This window comes from Trachinotus anak, unplaced genomic scaffold (genome assembly GCF_046630095.1).
Source record: "Trachinotus anak isolate AG129_WGS33_773 ecotype Australia unplaced genomic scaffold, CSIRO_AGI_Tana_v1 ptg000014l, whole genome shotgun sequence".
In the NCBI taxonomy this organism is placed as follows: Eukaryota; Metazoa; Chordata; class Actinopteri; order Carangiformes; family Carangidae; genus Trachinotus; species Trachinotus anak.
This window is the reverse complement of record NW_027273865.1, coordinates 13,393,046-13,410,989: the sequence shown is the minus strand read 5'-3', so window position 1 is coordinate 13,410,989 and position 17,944 is coordinate 13,393,046. Positions and strand designations below refer to the sequence as shown.

At 39.3% G+C, this 17,944-nt stretch overlaps 2 protein-coding genes across 2 annotated transcripts in view; both read left to right on the top strand.

The window, feature by feature from the left end:
• ppm1lb (protein phosphatase, Mg2+/Mn2+ dependent, 1Lb) overlaps window positions 1-14,870 on the top strand; it is a 48,446-nt gene extending 33,576 nt beyond the window's left edge. The window contains exons 2-4 of the mRNA XM_071496015.1: window positions 973-1,189; window positions 10,024-10,185; window positions 12,409-14,870. Coding sequence (XP_071352116.1) covers window positions 973-1,189; window positions 10,024-10,185; window positions 12,409-12,749 — 720 coding nt within the window. The 3' untranslated portion in view covers window positions 12,750-14,870. The remainder of the gene's footprint in view (window positions 1-972; window positions 1,190-10,023; window positions 10,186-12,408) is intronic.
• A 1,237-nt stretch (window positions 14,871-16,107) lies between these two features.
• LOC139631657 (ADP-ribosylation factor-like protein 14) lies at window positions 16,108-17,424 on the top strand. Its single transcript, XM_071496018.1, has 2 exons — window positions 16,108-16,545; window positions 16,976-17,424. Exons 1-2 carry the CDS (start codon window positions 16,231-16,233, stop codon window positions 17,282-17,284), a joined length of 624 nt encoding a protein of 207 aa, XP_071352119.1. The 5' UTR covers window positions 16,108-16,230; the 3' UTR covers window positions 17,285-17,424.
• The last annotated feature ends 520 nt before the right edge of the window (window positions 17,425-17,944 follow it).

Here is a 17,944-nt window from a genome sequence, read left to right as displayed (position 1 = left end):
CACGTCAGCAGAACATTATCTGACATTTGTACCTGAAACTTTTTCAACTTCATGACCTTGGACTGGCTTGTCTTGCCTGTTTGGCACTGAGCCAGTGGAGGGAGGCATTATTTGCCCTGAAACAGCAGTGGGAATGTGTGAAAAAAGGGTCAGTTGGTGTTATCCTATGGATAGAGGTGAGGGTACAGTTTCTCCAGCTCAGCTGTATCCCACAGCGGGGTGTGAGTGTGAGCTTGTGTGCATTTGATTGGCGATGCACTTTTTCTTTCTTTATCTCAGTTTATCTGTGATTTATCTGCTTCAGCAAGGCAGAGAGGACAAGCACTCTGTAGCCTGCTGTGTAGACCACTTTCCATAGACAGTGTGTGTGCATGTGTGTGTGTGTGTATATATACACACACACACACACACACACGCATATAATATATATATATGTATGTATATATGTATGTATGTATATGTATGTATATATATATGTGTATGTATGTGTGTGTGTGTGTGTGTGTGTGTGTGTGTGTGTGTGTATGTGTGTATATATATATATATATATATATATATATATATATATATATATATATATATGAAATATACTTTTTATAAATGAATGGACACTATTTTACACTAGTCTGTATCAAAAAATATATATAAACAGTCACACAATTTGGGAAAAATGCTTATTCACTTTACTAGTGCTTGGCAACTTACTGTTCCAGCCAAGAAATAGGTCTAGCACTTAACTCTCCAAAAGACAACAAATATTTATACCTAACCAACCAGGCCCCTGTCCATTTGGAAATAGTGACATAAACATCATGCAAATAAGGCAACTGCTTGGACATGGTCAATGAAAAAGAAAAACACAGAGAATGTGACAGAATATGTGGGATTATGCCTCTACTACCGATTTTGACTTAACACATTTTTTATCTACATCTAATTCTTCCTCTGTGTCCCTCTGCTCTCCATTATCAGGCTGCTGCTGACTTTGCCAAAGCCCACCTGCCTGAAGCTCTCCGCCAGCAGCTACTGACCTATGAACGGGAGAGAGATAGAGACAGAGAAAAAGACAAGGAGAAAGATGAAAAAAAGGAGAGAGGTGGCCTCTCCTATCCCTCCATCCTGGAGCAGCAGATCCTGACGCTGGACAGAGAAATGCTGGGCAAGTTGTCTGCTGCTTACAATGAAGCAGGTATGTGTGTATTACCTCAACAGCCTGAGCACCTTCCCATACACATAACTATACACATGATAAATTCAATTGTATGGCAATTTCCTGCATTGGTTTTGTCTGTGTAGATGCTGCCCTGGTTCATTAATTGGCAATAATTTAAACGTGGGCATACATTTTATCAGGTTGATTGTGTGACAACAAAAGGCCACATGCAGATGGATTTTCCCCTCTGGTGTTGCTCAGTATTGGAAACACAATAAGAAAACACTAGTTTGTTTGCAGCAATGCTTTTAGATGTCCCCTAAATGCTGCGTGGAAACTATTATTTTCTCCTCCACTGTTTCACTTGACTCTTGTTGAACAGTGACTGTCAGCAGCCCCAGGCCTTGCTTATTCAGCTGTTTAAATACAAGCTGATCTTCACAAGGCTTGTAGTAATTATCTCTGGAGGGAGGCAGGGAAGGAGAGAGGGAGGGAGGGGTGACACGTGAGAGAGAGTGATAGATGGAAAGAGGTAGGAGAAGGGTCAGAGGGAAGGATGCATGTGTGGAAGGAGGACATTTTGCTGGTTAGAGCTATACAGTAGAGCCCTGTACGGCAGGGAAATTGAAGGGAGAGCAATAAAAGAGAAAGGCTGAGACAAAGGGTAAGGAGAGCCAGGAAAGGGACAAACAGAGAGCGGTGCATTCAAAGGGTGAAGAGAATGAGAGCATGAATACAAAGGATCATGAAAAAGACCGATCTGCACCAACCAAAAAGAGGGTGACGAGAGAGGGCAAAGAGACAAGTCTTCGGGGAGAAAAGGAAGAGAACAAAAAGTCCCACAGCTGAATCATTCAGCGCAATGCAGAGACATACAAGCTTCATTCATAAACATGTTTGACTTTTTTCTAGATTCCATCAGAGGCTTGTTTTTTTTTTTTTTAAATTGTGACAAATAAGTTTAGAATATGTTTTACAGACATCAGAGTGGCAGTAACAGTAAGGGAGAGACGCAGCAGTGTAGTTTTTAATTTAACACTGTAGGGAGAGAATGCAGGAGCTAAGTAATTGCAGGAGGCTAAGACCATATGTTAACAACGGACATTATGAATGGCAGAAACATTATTGGCTTATTGAAGATGCAGGGGAGAGAGTTGAAATATAGATTATATGATGATTGATGAGACTGTAGTGACATGCTGCAACCTCAAGAATACAGCGTTCCTTCAGGACGGTCAGTTTTCCTTCAGGTGGCCCCTGGTTACACTAACTCAGAGTACAGATGGGAGAAATGGAGACACAATGAAAGGGTTACAGAGACATTACTCCATGTCATGCCTTAAAGGGAAATTCTTGTTCCATATAACCTGGGTTATAACTGCAGTACTTTTGGCCATTCAGTCATTTTGGGCATTAAATAGATTACAGTAGAAAGCTGAAGTGAAGAAGAGATGATATTGATGATGCAACAAAAGTCAGATTTGAACAGGGGATGTTGTGGTTCATCATTGACATCCTACTCACCAGACCAGCGGGAGCTTCACTTTAATTTAAAAGTTTTATTATGAACAGTTTTAGATAATCTATAAAAACTGTTTGCTTGTCTGCAACCTGACAGATCATCTGACCTCCACTGGTTCATCACCCATTGGCCATTGTTGCAGCAATGTCACCATGTACCCAGATCTCAGCAATTATTTGGAGGTCATTGTTATCACAGAATTAAAATGTTGGCCAAAACTACAAAAAAAACAAGATGCAAGTTGTAATAAACTGGAATTTTCCTTAAGGAAAAGAAAAGAAGGAAAAGAGATGCAGCATTTTACAATTAGATTACATCTCAACAGTGTGTAGCCTAAATGAAAACCCGCGCAGACGGCTTACATGTGACTCAGATGTAAGTTGTTGAGGCGCTCACTGGTATGAAAGGGCCATTGAGAAGGCCTCACATCCTCGTGAGAATGATGGGTCACTGGATAGGAGATAGAATAGGAGGACTAAAATCTCCAGACCTGGAGCGTCCAGTCTGGAGGCAACAGCTGATTATTACCTCTCAGAAAGGGTTGATATGCTGCAACTGCATTACCTTTCTGTGCACTGCTCTTGACCACTTCATCCTCTTTTATCCTCATCCTCCTCTCGTTTGCTGCTTCCCCGGCTGCAGATAGGCATCAACTGTCTGATCTCTGTTGCTCTCAAAACAGCCACTAAGTAAATCCCCCTCCTGATCCCTCTGCCTACTTCTGTTCTAAAGCTATGTGACCTGTTGCATCCAGGGTCCAAAGATTCTCACCACTCCCTATATGTTCATATCTTTTTCTTATCCCTCTATATTTCAATCATCCTTTTTTTGGGCAGCACAGCAAGAAGGACTGGCGCTGAGCTTAAAGATAAACTGACAGTCAAGCTTCATTACAACAAAAAATGCCTCTGTGTTGTCTCGTCCTGAGCAGTAGACAGTCTTGGATTGAATTGGCTTTCTTGTCAGTGTGGTGGCGGTGTGGAGGGGCTGCTGATCAGGTGATTGTTGTGCATTCTTGTCCCTTTATCTGATTCAACAACCGCATCATTTAGGCTGCACAGCTCCCTGCTTTCTGTTGTAATCAGGTCCTAAATTAAGCTGGCAGGGAAGGAAGAGAGAGGGAAAGTTAGAGAGACTCTCAATTCTGCTCTGAGTCCCCGGGACAACAGCATATCAGATTTACCCCCTGTTCGTTCATGCCTCCATTGTTTATCAGTAAACAAAAGCGCTCGAAAGAAAGATAAGGGAGAGGGGACTTTGATGGAACGCCCAGAGTCTGTTATGGAAACAGCCGCCTTCATGTGATGTGGTGTTCTGCTGCTACTAAGCTTTATGTAGCTGTGTGACATGTCTCTCAGCACACATTTGCACCCACACAGGCACAGTAATGTGTCCAGTAGTGCTTTTGTCCAATAATCAGTAGTTACTTTTTACAAGCAGCTCTATGTCAGGCTGTTAGACATTTCATCTTGCATAAAGGGCTATGTCTGATGAAGTATTCTATATTTATTTGCTGTATTACGAAGTGCTTTGTGTTTTATAGACTTAAAAGTGTAGACACTGAGCCCTCCCAACAAACACATTAACGTGAACACACACATGGCATCATCTCAATGTCAAACTGGCAAAAGGGAACACGGCCAGAAATCCCAATATTTTAGAAATCAAATACCTGCTGGAAGGAAGGAAATATTTCTGCCTCAGTAATGCCGCAGAAAGCATTTGTATTATTGGTGCCAGACTATTGATACTGTATTGCAAGAAAATATAGTAGTATACAGTATATTGCTATAATAACTATATGCCTGCTATTTTACCTGAAAGTTGATGTCATTTTTATTGGTTCCTGTGTTGCTGAGTCATGTCATGTTTTTGTTCTGACTCCAATGATGTTAGTCTTTGTTTAGATCTTTGTTTTTCTCTGTAAGCTCTCTGATTACTTAAAAAAAACCCACTATATGTTCCATTCCCCCTTAATTAAATGTTTGTTCGCTCCAAGTATTTTTGCAGCAGTTAGTTCAAATTCTGTTGTGTTTTTCACTTTGTTTGGCAACCAGAAAACAACAACATTTGGCTCTTTTTATTTATGCATGTTGCTGTGTGGTTCACTTGCTCACAGGGCTCTGTGTTAAAGAACAGATTCCAATGAGGTGTTGGTGACACAACTATACAAGTTGTATAAAAGCAGCTATGTAAAGAGATGAAGATAAAGCTTTTCATAGCTGATAGTCAATGAAAAAATTATTATATCATACTTAAACTGATCCTCGCATATTGGATCAGGACATACTGTGTTTTGAGTCCTGCTTTACAGTGGAAGTGCCCAAATGACAACAGACACACAACAGAGAAGTGTGTATCTGCACAATACAAAAGGACAAAATGCTTCCTGGAATCAAGTTCAATTACACTGAAATAAACTAGATGCAAAAAGATTTTAGAATATTTTAAAGGTTTATCAAAGTGCAGTAAAGATAAAAGTGCACTGGGAAATGCATAGCAAGTAAGGGAAATAAACAGACTGTGAATTATACAATGACAATTGGGGTGCGCCAACTTTTTCTTCAGGGCAAAATGGAACCCAGTACAGCGCAGGCGTGTGTTACAATCCTTACAGTATTTTGTTTGTTTAACTAAAGCTTTCAAATAAGTGTAGCGGCATACAGTAGTAATAGTACTAGTAGTGGAGTGGATGTATAAAGTAGCAAAGAATGAAAATACTCAAGTGCAAATACCTCAACATTGTGCTTAAGTACAGTACTTAGAGTAAATGTACTTTCCACCACTGCCAATACAATTACTTAGCCTTCAGTATACATGGATTTTAATATTGTTCAATTACCTAACCAGGTAAAACTCCTTAATTCCTGAGTGAAAACAAAGGGGGTGCCCCTTTTAAAAAGCTAATATTGAATAGGCAAAAGACTAACTAAACCACCACAGCCACAAAAACTATTAAAATGAAATAATAAACTCTATATTGATGTCAAAATGTATCTCAACAACAACTAATCCTCCACTGTCTCACTGCTCGTGACTGAGCACCAGTGTTTGCTAAAATTAGATAACATTTTATATTGGTAATGAAATGTCAAGCACACATTGGAAACAAAAGGGGATGCGATTAGCTAGCTAACATTAGTTAGCTGTTACTAAAAGTTAGAAACTAAATAACATTGGTGTTCATATGTGGATACTGGATTCAAAAACGAAGGTAATGTAAAAGTTGAACCCTAGATATGAACACAATACTGATTAAACATTTGACAAAGACCACACATGTTTAACAGGATCTGACATCTGAGATATGACAGTTATTGTTATATAACAACACAGTTCATCATTGCAGTAGTGACTCAAGAGAGTGGCATAAATATGGTGAGTTTCTCTCAAGCAAGTTTCAAGTCTTTGCAAGTTTGATATTGGATTTAAAAGTGCTCTAACTGTCTGACCTCAGCGTGTAAAACTCAAGGATTTCCTTCAAGGTTTTTGTGTTTAAAATAAGGCTTTTTATTTTTCTGCACTCCACTGTGTGAAGAGATGGAAGACTGAGAGATTGAGAATCAGAAAGGGGAGCTCCACTGACTTACTGGTGTTGGGGAGTACTACTAAATATTCCAAAATACGTTTTTCACATATTTTCATATAAAAAAGACCTTTTTTGGCTCTAGATGGAGCTTCTCCAGATTGGATGAATTGTGTTGGTTGGAGCTGAAGACTACAAGTATGAAAAAAGAAGGAAATCTGGGGGTGTAGAGTTAGAGAAAGGGAGCGAGATAAGACAACCCTGACAACTGTGAGCAGTTGAGTTGCAGTGTGTGTAATTTAGGCACAAGATTTTGACAAAGAATAATAAGAGACTATATCTCTGGTAGTGTCCCATTGATTCTTGGTCCTTTTTTTATGCCTCCGTGCTGCACCAGATGTGGCCGGTGGCACTATGGGTGTTGGTGATGTGTTTGAATTGTCTGTCCGTCCCGTTCTTGTGAATGCAATATCTCAGGAACTCCTTGAGGGAATTTCTTCAAATTTGGTACAAATGTGCACTTGGACTGAAGGATGAACTACTTAGATTTTGTTGGTCAAAGGTCAAGAACGCTGTGACCTCACAGAACGTTTTTTGCCTTAATTCAAGAATGGATACACTAATTATGACACAATTTAACACAAATGTGTAGGTTAATAAAATGATGAAGCAATAACATTTTATATCCAAATGCTCAAAAGTTAACTTCACTGTGACATCATTATATTCTGTAAAAACACTTTTGGCCATTACTCAGTGCTCAGGAAGGGAAGATTGTGACCTCCTTTCCTGCAACTTGGCTCGTTGGCAGAGGTAAACAACTGCAAGACGGTAATTCTAGTTTTAACTGTCCATTTTGAGTCATACATTGTTATCGGAGTGCAGTGCTAAGTTAGTGGAGAAGTCTTTCAAACCACTTCCTGACGATAAGGATTTTGTCAGTGTTGTCATAACAACCTCGCATATTAGAAGAGAGACTTAGATCCATGGGCCTGTCAGAAATTATGCTTATGGGCTGAATTTCATTAGAGTTCATGATAAACAATTATCTTCTCTCCTATTTTGTATCATAAAAATTTGAAAAGGATGAAGAAGAAATTTGAATGGGCCCAAAGCAAAATCACTTTTGGGCTCCAAGAAGGCTGAGACTGGCCTTAAGGGAGAATTTGGTATTGATACAGTCCACTGTAGTACAGTGTTTAGGACAGAAGGAAATGAATGGAATGAAAACTACACACTGTAGAAGACAGTTATTGTCTAAAGCTTTATGGTGACATAGTATGTAAATTCAGGGTGTTGCACTGGCTTCATAAAGCAACCCAAACTGATGCACATTCTAAATATAGTATTGCTATAAATGCCAAGAGTGCAAGTGCAAGGAGGGCAGATAAGACAGGATGGCAGGTTGTGTTTTTAGAAAGGCTTTGAAGCAGACAATGAGCCAGGTGAGCAAGGTGGTTGCAGTCCTGTCCTCACATTATTCACCTAAATGCCAAGCTGCTTTGTTAAGAACATAAATCCATGAGATGTAGTCTGGTGTTATATGAATACATATGAACACGTGTGCTTTCCAGGATTGGCGTAAACATCAGAATTAGAAAACTAGAGTTACAATTAGCACAAACACAGTCTTTGCTAACTCTGAGAGAGCGTAATGGGAGTGGGAGACGAACTGGGGCTGAGACGTTAATCTCATTGGAGAGCTGAAGGTGTGTCTGGCCAAGTTAAGTCAATAATTAGCATGAGCAGAGGCTGCATTCAGGCCATGGTGCCATTTTAATAGGGAACACTGAGCGTGTGCTTGGCATGACTGGGCTAATTGGGGAAGGGTGTGCTAGCAAGGCACCTCAGTCCATTATCTCTATCGCCATGGGAACTGGATAAGGATAATTAGCTGGACGGCATGGCACAGTGCAGCGGCAGCTATAGACACAAGCAGCAGGATTAGGGATGCATACAATGATGAAACTAATAGAAATGGATTTTTCACAAACTGCATAGAAGATTTAGTAAGTCGTTTACAATTAAGTGGCAGCAATATTCACTTCATTCATCTTCGCCTTACTGCAAGCTGATGCTCTTTCTCTTACTTATTTTCTGTCTCCATCTGTTTTGTTTTTTTTTGTTTGTTTGTTTTTTTCCCAATTTTCTGTTTATCACTTTTTTCTCACCCAGAGATATAAGGGGGGATAATGAAATGATTGTCCTGCTGGAAGTAATCTCTTTTCTCTTTCATCTGCATCCACTGCTGCCTGTCGTACACCTCTCCCATCTCATTCCCCACATCCTGAGTGTACCAGCTCTACAACAGAGTAACTGTGAACCTGAGACGCAAGCTCTCAGTCACCCAACCTCACACAAAGATGTAGAACTTCAGAGGAACTAAATTCTAAATAAAATTCCTGACAGTGTCTCTACTGTATGTCCCATTACCTGTCTTTCTCCCAGTACAACCACCCCCCACTCTCTGTCCGGGTGGTCTATGCCAGTAGCCCCCGCTCCCCTCCCAGCTTTCTCCTCTTTTTTTTTTCTCTCTCTCCTCTGTTCCCCTCTCTCTCCAGTTTTGCTTAGCTTTGCTCTGTGTGAGCAGATGGCCAAACAGGCAGATCTGTTCTTTCTCTCCAGGACTTTGGATCTCAGACAATAGGCCTCAGATTCTGAGTCCAGACTCTGTTCTGCCTGGCTGGGAGGCTAAACAAAGAGAGGAAGGAGGAGAAGAAATGAAAGCATTGAGGTACAAGGAGTGGTACAAGGAAAAGAAGTTGCTTGAAAGAGTTTTTGCATTGTTTGCACATGGCTTCACAGCCTGTGTCACTTCAGTGCAGTGCAGTGTGTATATTAGAAGAGTAGTGTGGTTTTAGTGGTTTTCTCTTTAGATTACTGAAGTTGGTATGAGTTAGGGCTGGGTGATATGACGATACATACTGTATTGATATACATTTGTTTTTAAGCAGAACTATTTTATAACAATTATTTTGTATATTTTTTTTGCCACACTTGCATAGTGGCTCTATGGAGGTTAATGTCTGTCTGTCAGTTGGTCCACCACTGTCACCACTTTGGTCCAGACTGAAACACTTTGACAACTTTTTGATGTACTGCATTGAAATTTTGTGCAGACAGTCATGGTCCGATGAGGATGAATCCTGCTGACTTTGGTGATGCCCTGAATTTTTCATTAGCGGCATGAGATTGACATTGACATGTTTTGAGTGAAATGTCTCAACAACTATTGGATCGACTGTCATGAAATTTAGTTGAAATATTCATGTCGACCTCAGGATGAATTGTTATAACTTTGGCGATCGCCTGATTTTTTGTTTCCTCCTTTTTTTCCTCATAATTGTCCAATTGATTTGTTTCTGACCAAATACCTGCAAAAATGTAATGACATTCCCATTAGCCTCAGCTGTACCTTTTTGTTTAGTGCTAATTAGCAACAGGCCAAACTAAGATGGTGAACATTATACCTGCTAAACATCAGCATATTAGGATTGTCATTATGAGCCATAGTACAGGCTCACAGAACCACAAGCAGCTGGTCTACAAGCTGTAGACTCTTAGTCTTGTCACATTTATGTTCTAATTATACATTACCTTGATTTGCTGGACTGACCAAAAACAGACATCCTTGTCTGATTATTTTATCCATAAATAGTTTTTCTAAGGATTTTGCAGAGAATTTGCAATATTACAACAAACGGCAGAAAATTACACATAAAGCATGTAATCTTCATAATGCACTCCTTCTGTCCCCTGCCCTCTTCCTGCTCCATCTATTCCTGCCCCCTCCTGTTCCCTTCTCCCCTCTCTCTTTTTCAGGCACTACATGTCTGGTGGCCCTGCTGTCTGATAAGGAGTTGACTGTGGCCAACGTTGGAGACTCACGCGGAGTTCTTTGCGATAAAGACGGCAATGCCATTCCTCTATCACATGACCACAAACCGTACCAGCTTAAAGAACGCAAGAGGATCAAGAAAGCCGGTGAGAAAACAGCTGCAGTCCAGACCAGCAGACTTTTCTCAACTGATTCAGAGCAGCAGAGCAAGATTTAGTTAAAACTTTAGGGACATCAAAACTAAGATTGTTGTCATGAAAGCATTAAAATAAGTCTTCTTATGATCAAAGCTAAGCGCCATTATCCTTTTTTCCTTGTGTCTCTGTGCTCAGGCTGACATCAAAACGTAGTGACTGATAACACAATCTGTTTCCAGAGCAGCATGTTATCAAATGCAGTCAGACAGTGCACAGTATTTAAGGTGTATCTGTGGGCATAATTCTCCCTCATACCCTATCTACATAGGAGAGTTTGATGGCAAATTGCCAGATTAGTCAGTCAGTGTGGTCACTCTTAGGGTAGCTCTCCATCTCCATCTAATGGTCTAATTGGGTAGTGAAAAAAATTAGAGTAACATGCTTATAATTACGATACTGCAGACGCTGATATTTCCTTCTGTTTCTAGTGACCTTCAGTAAGGGAGGAGGGGGTATAATTATAATGTTTTAATTACAAATTCTCATGTCCAGGAACTACTTATATACTAATAAAAACTCCTTGTATGGTAGCCTTATCCCATGGGGTAGCATTATCTTGTTACAGTGGTGTTTTTCCCCCTCTCTTTGGCACATTCATGTAAACACAGTCACTCCTGAACAATGAATGATAGAAACTTTATACCAACACCACATGTTCCAGGTAGAGCTGATGATCTGATTAGATTTTGGAGCAACATGTTGAATCCATTTGCATTTTAACAAGGATAAACCTGTTTTTCTTCAAACGGTTGTTACTCCTAAAAGCTAAATTACGTGTTGTGTACCAGGGCTGTAAAAAAGAAACCATGCAGACCCTCCACTGGCATCAGACTTACAGTATGAAACAACAATGTCTTGATACTAGAGCTGCAGGCTGCAACAACCAATTAAAAAATAGTCAAAATTACCATCAATAACTGGTTTTAAAAATCCCTTAAATTAGACCAACAATATGTCTGAAGACCCACAGAATAGAGTGGAAAGGTTTTAAAATGTTGTGTAATTTCAGACAGCTCACTTAAAATTTCCTTGATAAGAATTAATTATATTTAAGAAAAACTTTGACTGACATGTTGCATTTCAGTAAACGTAGTGCCGACCTTGTAAAGGAATTAAAACGAACTAAATAAAAAATAAAAATAAGAAAAGATTTCAAAATTTAAATATAAGCCATTGGTTATAGGAAGACAAATAATTTAAGTCTAATGATTATGTGAGGGTAGAAATGTTTGACAGTTAATGCATTTGTTAGCTTAATAACTGCCCTCAGCAGTTAACTGCTTAGGTTATTGCCTCATAATGTTTAAGACGTTCATCTGAAGTGTCTGAAGTCTAGTTTCTAATTCAATTGGTACAAAACATCTCCCAACAATGATGTCAAAGCAGCTAGCTAACAAGGCGGTAGCTGCTAAAGTAGCCACTACTGAGGATACAGAGGTCATGTCCTCTGCTTTTTCTGGGAATTTGGGGATTTTAGTTACTTAAGTGCAGTTTATATTAGAAAGTTACACATAATGGGATTTTCTGGGAGGCTGACACCAATATTTTATAGCCCACTGTGGCCTGAACTTCCACCCTCAGTATTTTTAAAATCTTGGCTATGGCCTTGTTCAGTAGGAACAAGGGAGGCATCATGACCTAGTATGGAAGTCTTTATTTTATCCAGTCATTTCCAATACAATTCCCTGCTTGCAAATCTGTTGGAGCCACAGAGGACTCACAGCTGTACTTGCAGGATGTGACATGAATTGAAATTTATCCAACATAAACAGTAGGGTCCATGAGCTTTAACGGTGAGCACTGGGTGAGTGAAAACATGTCAGTATGATCCATATTATTATTATTATTATTATTATTATTATTATTATTTGCATTTTGACGGAACACAGCAGCCTCAGAGTGGATAGAAATGAGGAGACATGCTGCCAGCTGGTTCAGAGGAACAAAAATAATCTGTTATCTTTGTTTTATAATCGCAGTAACACAGAAAGCATCTGTTTCTCCTCTCTCCTTCTTACCTTTGTGTTTCTCCTTCCTTTTGTGTCCTATCCTGATTCTTCCTCGCATTCTTTGTAACTTCCCCTCTCCTCATTTGTCCTCCACCTTTTTTTCAACTTCCTGTTGCTTGTTTTCTCATTTTCCAACCATTTTTCCTCTGGGTTTCCAACTCAGGTGGTTTCATCAGTTTCAATGGCTCCTGGCGTGTCCAGGGCATCTTGGCCATGTCCCGTTCTCTAGGCGATTATCCTCTGAAGAACCTGAACGTGGTCATTCCTGATCCCGACATCATGTCCTTTGACCTGAACAAGCTGCAGCCACAGTTCATGATTCTGGCGTCCGATGGCCTGTGGGACACCTTCAGCAATGAGGAGGCGGTTCGCTTCATCAGGGAACGACTGGACGAGCCTCACTTTGGTGCCAAGAGCATCGTCCTCCAGTCCTTCTATCGTGGTTGTCCTGACAATATCACAGTCATGGTGGTCAAGTTTAAAGGCAAGACCAGCGAGCAGTAGACCATCCATCTACCACATGCAGTATCTATATTGTTTGAATATAAATAAGAATTGGCTTAAAATGAAAGATTTAAAAAAAAACCAAGCCTGCAATTTTTTGAGCAAGAACTATTTCTATCACAAATATTTACAGAAATTAGTCCTTTAATGCATCAAACCAACCCTCCCACCCCCCACCCCTTACTTTTCCTGCCGTAAAAGTGACACTCTTCTTTTGTTGACGCTTAGCCATATCCTTCAGACACCGTAATGTGAGCTAAGTCACTGTTATGCAAATAAACAGGTTTAGCTTTGTGCAGCTATGGGGTACGCCCATGAGTCTGCACGCGCGTGTGTGTGTGTGTGTGTATGTGTGTGTGTGTATTTGAGAGGAGAAACAGTGATAGATGTCTATCTTCATGTGATTAAACTTGCACACAAGTGTCACGTTAACCACCAATTCATTGTCTAGACAATAACGACAGATTAAAAGTACACACACGATAGCATGGAGTTCCATTTCCGTATTATTTCAAACATGATCTTTCACTCAATGTCTATGTGACCACTTTTTTCATATTTTTTATTTCCTAACTCTGTGTTTCCATATCGTCTAATTGTATTGACATCTACCAAGTGACTTCACTGAATTTTCTGACGGTAAACATGTGGCAGGTAATTTTTTTCCTTAGTCAAACACGTATCACTGGTGCAAATCATTAATATGAATTTATTCCCTTTATACATGAACAACGCAAATAATAAAATGCCTATGCTTGTGCAAATATCAGCATTCATATTGTACAGCAATAGAACCGATGCCATTGTTGTATCACACTTGCTGAACGAGAGAATTCTTGATGTGCGAATGAATGATTTGTTTGAATGAAGAATGAAGTGAGTCGCCCCATTTTGTAAATTTCGTTTTTTAATAATCTCGTAGTCCACTTAACATGATTGCTGTTAGTTTCTTTGTTGATAAAGTCTCATGTCTGTCTTGATTGTTGAAAACTTTTAAGATTTAAAAGCTGAGACTAGTTTTGGTCTGTTCTACCACCACCACTGTTCAGCCCCAACTTGTCAGGATCCATGTAACTCCTGATTATGTAGTAACTGTTGGTTAATATTGTAGCATGTCAAAGTGTAATAAAGTGTCACTTTAAATGGGTACAAAATGTAATACAATCTTTTAAAGCAATACATCTCCAGTATTATGTAGTAATATTGTAGTAAAATCACATTATGACACATTATTAGTTTATTAATTCATAAAGTGATATGATTATGTAATAACATTGAATGTTATTGTTCAAACATGTTAGAAAAGGTAATGAGGTATCTCAGTATGTAATAACTGGTGCAATAGTTGGGAGTTATAATTTACTTTATCTTAGACTTAACAGTAACATGTCAGATTTACAACCCTTTTTAAAAAGGCATTAAATTACATATTGACATGCTATTCTGATATCTGACTGTTCCTGCATTATCATTTACTACAATCCACATGAGATATAAATATGCTCAAACTGACAATTTACTGTTGAAGTGTCTTGTATTAATGTCATCCTTGTCAAAAGAAAAGTCCTTCATCCTGATCATTACTGTTTGATCTCAGTTTCTCTGAACTGCAACTCAAAATGTAACAAGCCTTTGAATGAAATGCGTTATTGTTGCCTTATTTTTTTAACTGTTCATTTCCTGTTATGAAGTCTGCTGCCAAAACTACTTCTCGGTTTTTAATGTAATGCAGTCGATCATACCTTGCACACTGCACGACCTCAGCGTCATACCCTGTTAACTCACATGTAGAATAGCATTGTTGAAAGAATGTCTCCAAGAGACATGAAATTGTAAGATGAATGTACATACTGTCCTGTTAGTATCATCCTCCCACTGTTTATATAGCAGTGAAGGAAGCAATGCGCCTGTTCCTGGATTGTTTAACTTCAGAGATATATACCAGATAAAATTGTTTGTGCTTTTTCAGTTCACATTCTTCCTCAATGACGTACATTACAGAATGTTTATGTGGCATTTGTACTTGTTTTTGTTGACTTTAATAAACTGTAAAGAAAAGAATTAAGAAATTTTAAAATGTAAATCAAAAAGGTAACATTAAAATGATAAATGATCATATCATTTTCATTTGTGTGTGTTTTTTTTATTCTTATACAAATATAGCATAGAGACAAATAATAAAGAAATAAAGACAAATGCCACACATTTACCAAAAATAAAAAACAGCCATACCTTTACATAGTGTCTATCCTGGTGACTTCATATATCATATCGATAAAGGAAAATGACAATGATGATGAAAATAAGCAGCTTTTGTTACCTATATGCTATACATATTTGAACTTTGGCTGAATCCAGAATATGAAAAAGCCATGATCAACAAAAACGTGAACATTCCCATCAAATATCATGAGAGCTTCTTCTATGTCAGGGTTTATTTAGCTTGTTTAAAGAGAGAAAATGCAGCAAAAGAGGTTAAACAAATTCACTGAAAAAGGGTCTGTGATCCCTAACTTCTGACAAGCTTGATTTTAGTCAGTCTGTGCCACCTGCTGGGTGATTAGAAGATATTCATTACAGCAGTCCACATTCACTACTGCAGTACAGTATGTGTGTCAGGGCAGGGCAACAAACTGCATTTATTTTTGCTCTTGTTACCTACATGATTCTCTGATCAGTCCAAGTGTAATAATATCATACTGGTCAATAAAATTGATTGTGTGAGTCGCATGTAATAAAACTGAGAACAGCTATACGAACCTGTGACATATGCAGAAATTTTACCTATAAACTAGCACACAGTCCAGTCAAGAAGTCCAAGTTTAAGTGGTGGTACAGAAATACTCAGGGCAAACAAATCGGGTCAGCCAGGAGAAATGAAGCATGATGCCCAGATGTATGTTTAAAAATACATATTGTTACATTGCTATTGTACTGATTGTGATGTTCTAGCAGAAGCATAGATCCGAGATTGATCAAATTCCCAGAAACTCACCAATTCCGGAAGATGCATTCCCAGTCTATTTTTATTATGAGTCTAAAAATAAAACCACATTTACCCATCAGCCAGGGCCACCAATATGTCCCTGTGATGTCACTGCTATGGGACATCCAGTCAGGAAGAAACACAATCCACCAAACATGGACTTCCTGGCTGCTGGTGTGCATGATGATCTGCAGCAGGTGTGATGTGATGCCGCTAAAGGTTCTGTGGTAACCAGAGAACTGCACTTAGTTGCACTGTCACTTTAGATATAAATAGCTTTACTGAAAGCTACGCAGGAGACTGAAGGAATCCCATCACAACAGAGGGGAGGGACCACTATGTCTGTGTGTACATAAAGCATACTGATTGTAGGCAGTCTCCACAAGAGACCGGACACGCTAAGCCTGCAGATAGACAGTACAGCCACACAAGAAGAAGAAGAAGAAGAAGAAGACAACCCTTTTTGGATAAAGACAAAAGCTGCACTTTTTGGACATGGGTATATATGGATCCAAACTTCAGAAACAAGCACAGGTCCTGATGCTGGGCCTGGACGGATCAGGGAAGACAACCCTCCTTTACAAACTTATGTACAACGAGAGCGTGGTGACCGTGCCAACTGTGGGCTTCAATGTGGAGACGCTGGAGACGGACAGGAGCAGCCCAAGCCTGACAGTGTGGGACGTGGGGGGCCAGAAGAAGATGAGGCCCCACTGGAAGCATCACTATACTGATACAGCTGGACTGGTGTTTGTGGTGGACAGCTGGGATCAGAGGCGGCTGGAAGAGGCTCGCAAGGAACTCCATCGGGTAATTAAATCAAAGAATGTTTAAATATTTTCAGGAACTGCACTTAACTTTAACACCCCTTGTTAGATTTTATAAGTGTTATATAAATACTTAAGTATCCTGCCACTCAAAAATGTGTTTTGCTTATTGTTACTTCACTTGGATGTTTGACCTTCACTCTGCAAAATGACATATGTCACATATGAGTTTGACAGTAGAAGACTATCTCCTGATGGGGGAAAGTTTCTCTGTGCTCAACTTAAATCTGAGTTTAAGTTAAGATTTTGCAACAGCGCAACTAGTTTGGATATTTCAGGATGCAGCTTACAATGCAGTATAACAATAAAGTATGCAAAAAGATGATCTCAATGCAATGGACAGGTTCATTTAAAAGTTTGTTTTGCACTGTAGTAATAAAAGTGTTCTTTACTTTATTTTCTCCACTTACTAGATCCTGAGATATGAGAGTCTCAGAGGAGTTCCTCTCGTGGTCCTTGCCAACAAACAGGACCTTCCAGGAGCGCTAAACCCAGAGGCACTTTGTCTGACACTGGACTTAAGGAGAGTGTGTGAGGGCAGAGCGTGGTTCATCCAGCCCTGTTCAGCCACCACTGGCATGGGACTAGAAGAAGGTTTCAGGAGGATAGTCTATCTGATGAAGACCCCACTGAAACAGACTCAAGAGGACATTAAGGTTAAGATGAAGTCAAAGGGCTTCAGTATCACAGCTGTGAAGCAGGTTTTGCTTTGCCGCAGATGATCGATGAAGATGTTTTTTGAAGTTTCATTCATGCCATGTGTTGGATCCCTTCTTGCCTGCCTCTGTGAGTCTTTGGCAGAAGGCCACGCTGTGGCATCTGTAAGATCAAATGAGAGGAGGCTGTGATATGAAGGATGACATGAATACCGTGATTAGTATTAATCTTCAGATGATAAAACTTTAACTGGATCATGAAGGGGAGAAAATCTTTTTGATGACACACTGACAGTGTACACACTGTACACAGGAAGCTTACTGATAAGACACAGAAATGTTCTTTTCATTTGTGCACTTTTTTTCTTGATTTGTTATGTATTTATTTGTATTATTTTGACATCACAATAGTAAAACACAAAGATGTCTTTTTATATGCTCACTGTTTAATACGAACTTTATTTATGAATTAATTTGTCTCACAACATGTTGAATAATTACAAGGAATTCCTTCAGCAATTCAAACATGACTCAGACATACTGGAGTAAAGTACAACCTACAAGTTGTTGCATTAAACACATAGAAACAACAGCAACACATCTGTAAACTCATATGCTGGTGCTGTTGCAGTCTTGTTTTGTCTATCTCTGACACTGTAATAAAGTTGCTCAAAATGTCTGGAGTCCAATGAGGTGGTTCTTTTGGAGTTTGGGTAATAAAATCAA

Excerpts from the sequence above, each read along its gene's own strand:
- LOC139631657 (XM_071496018.1), top strand. The coding sequence starts at position 16,231 with ATGGGTATATATGGATCCAAACTTCAGAAACAAGCACAGGTCCTGATG. Across the intron at positions 16,546-16,975 it reads CTCGCAAGGAACTCCATCGG|ATCCTGAGATATGAGAGTCT; the intron begins GTAATTAAATCA and ends TCCACTTACTAG.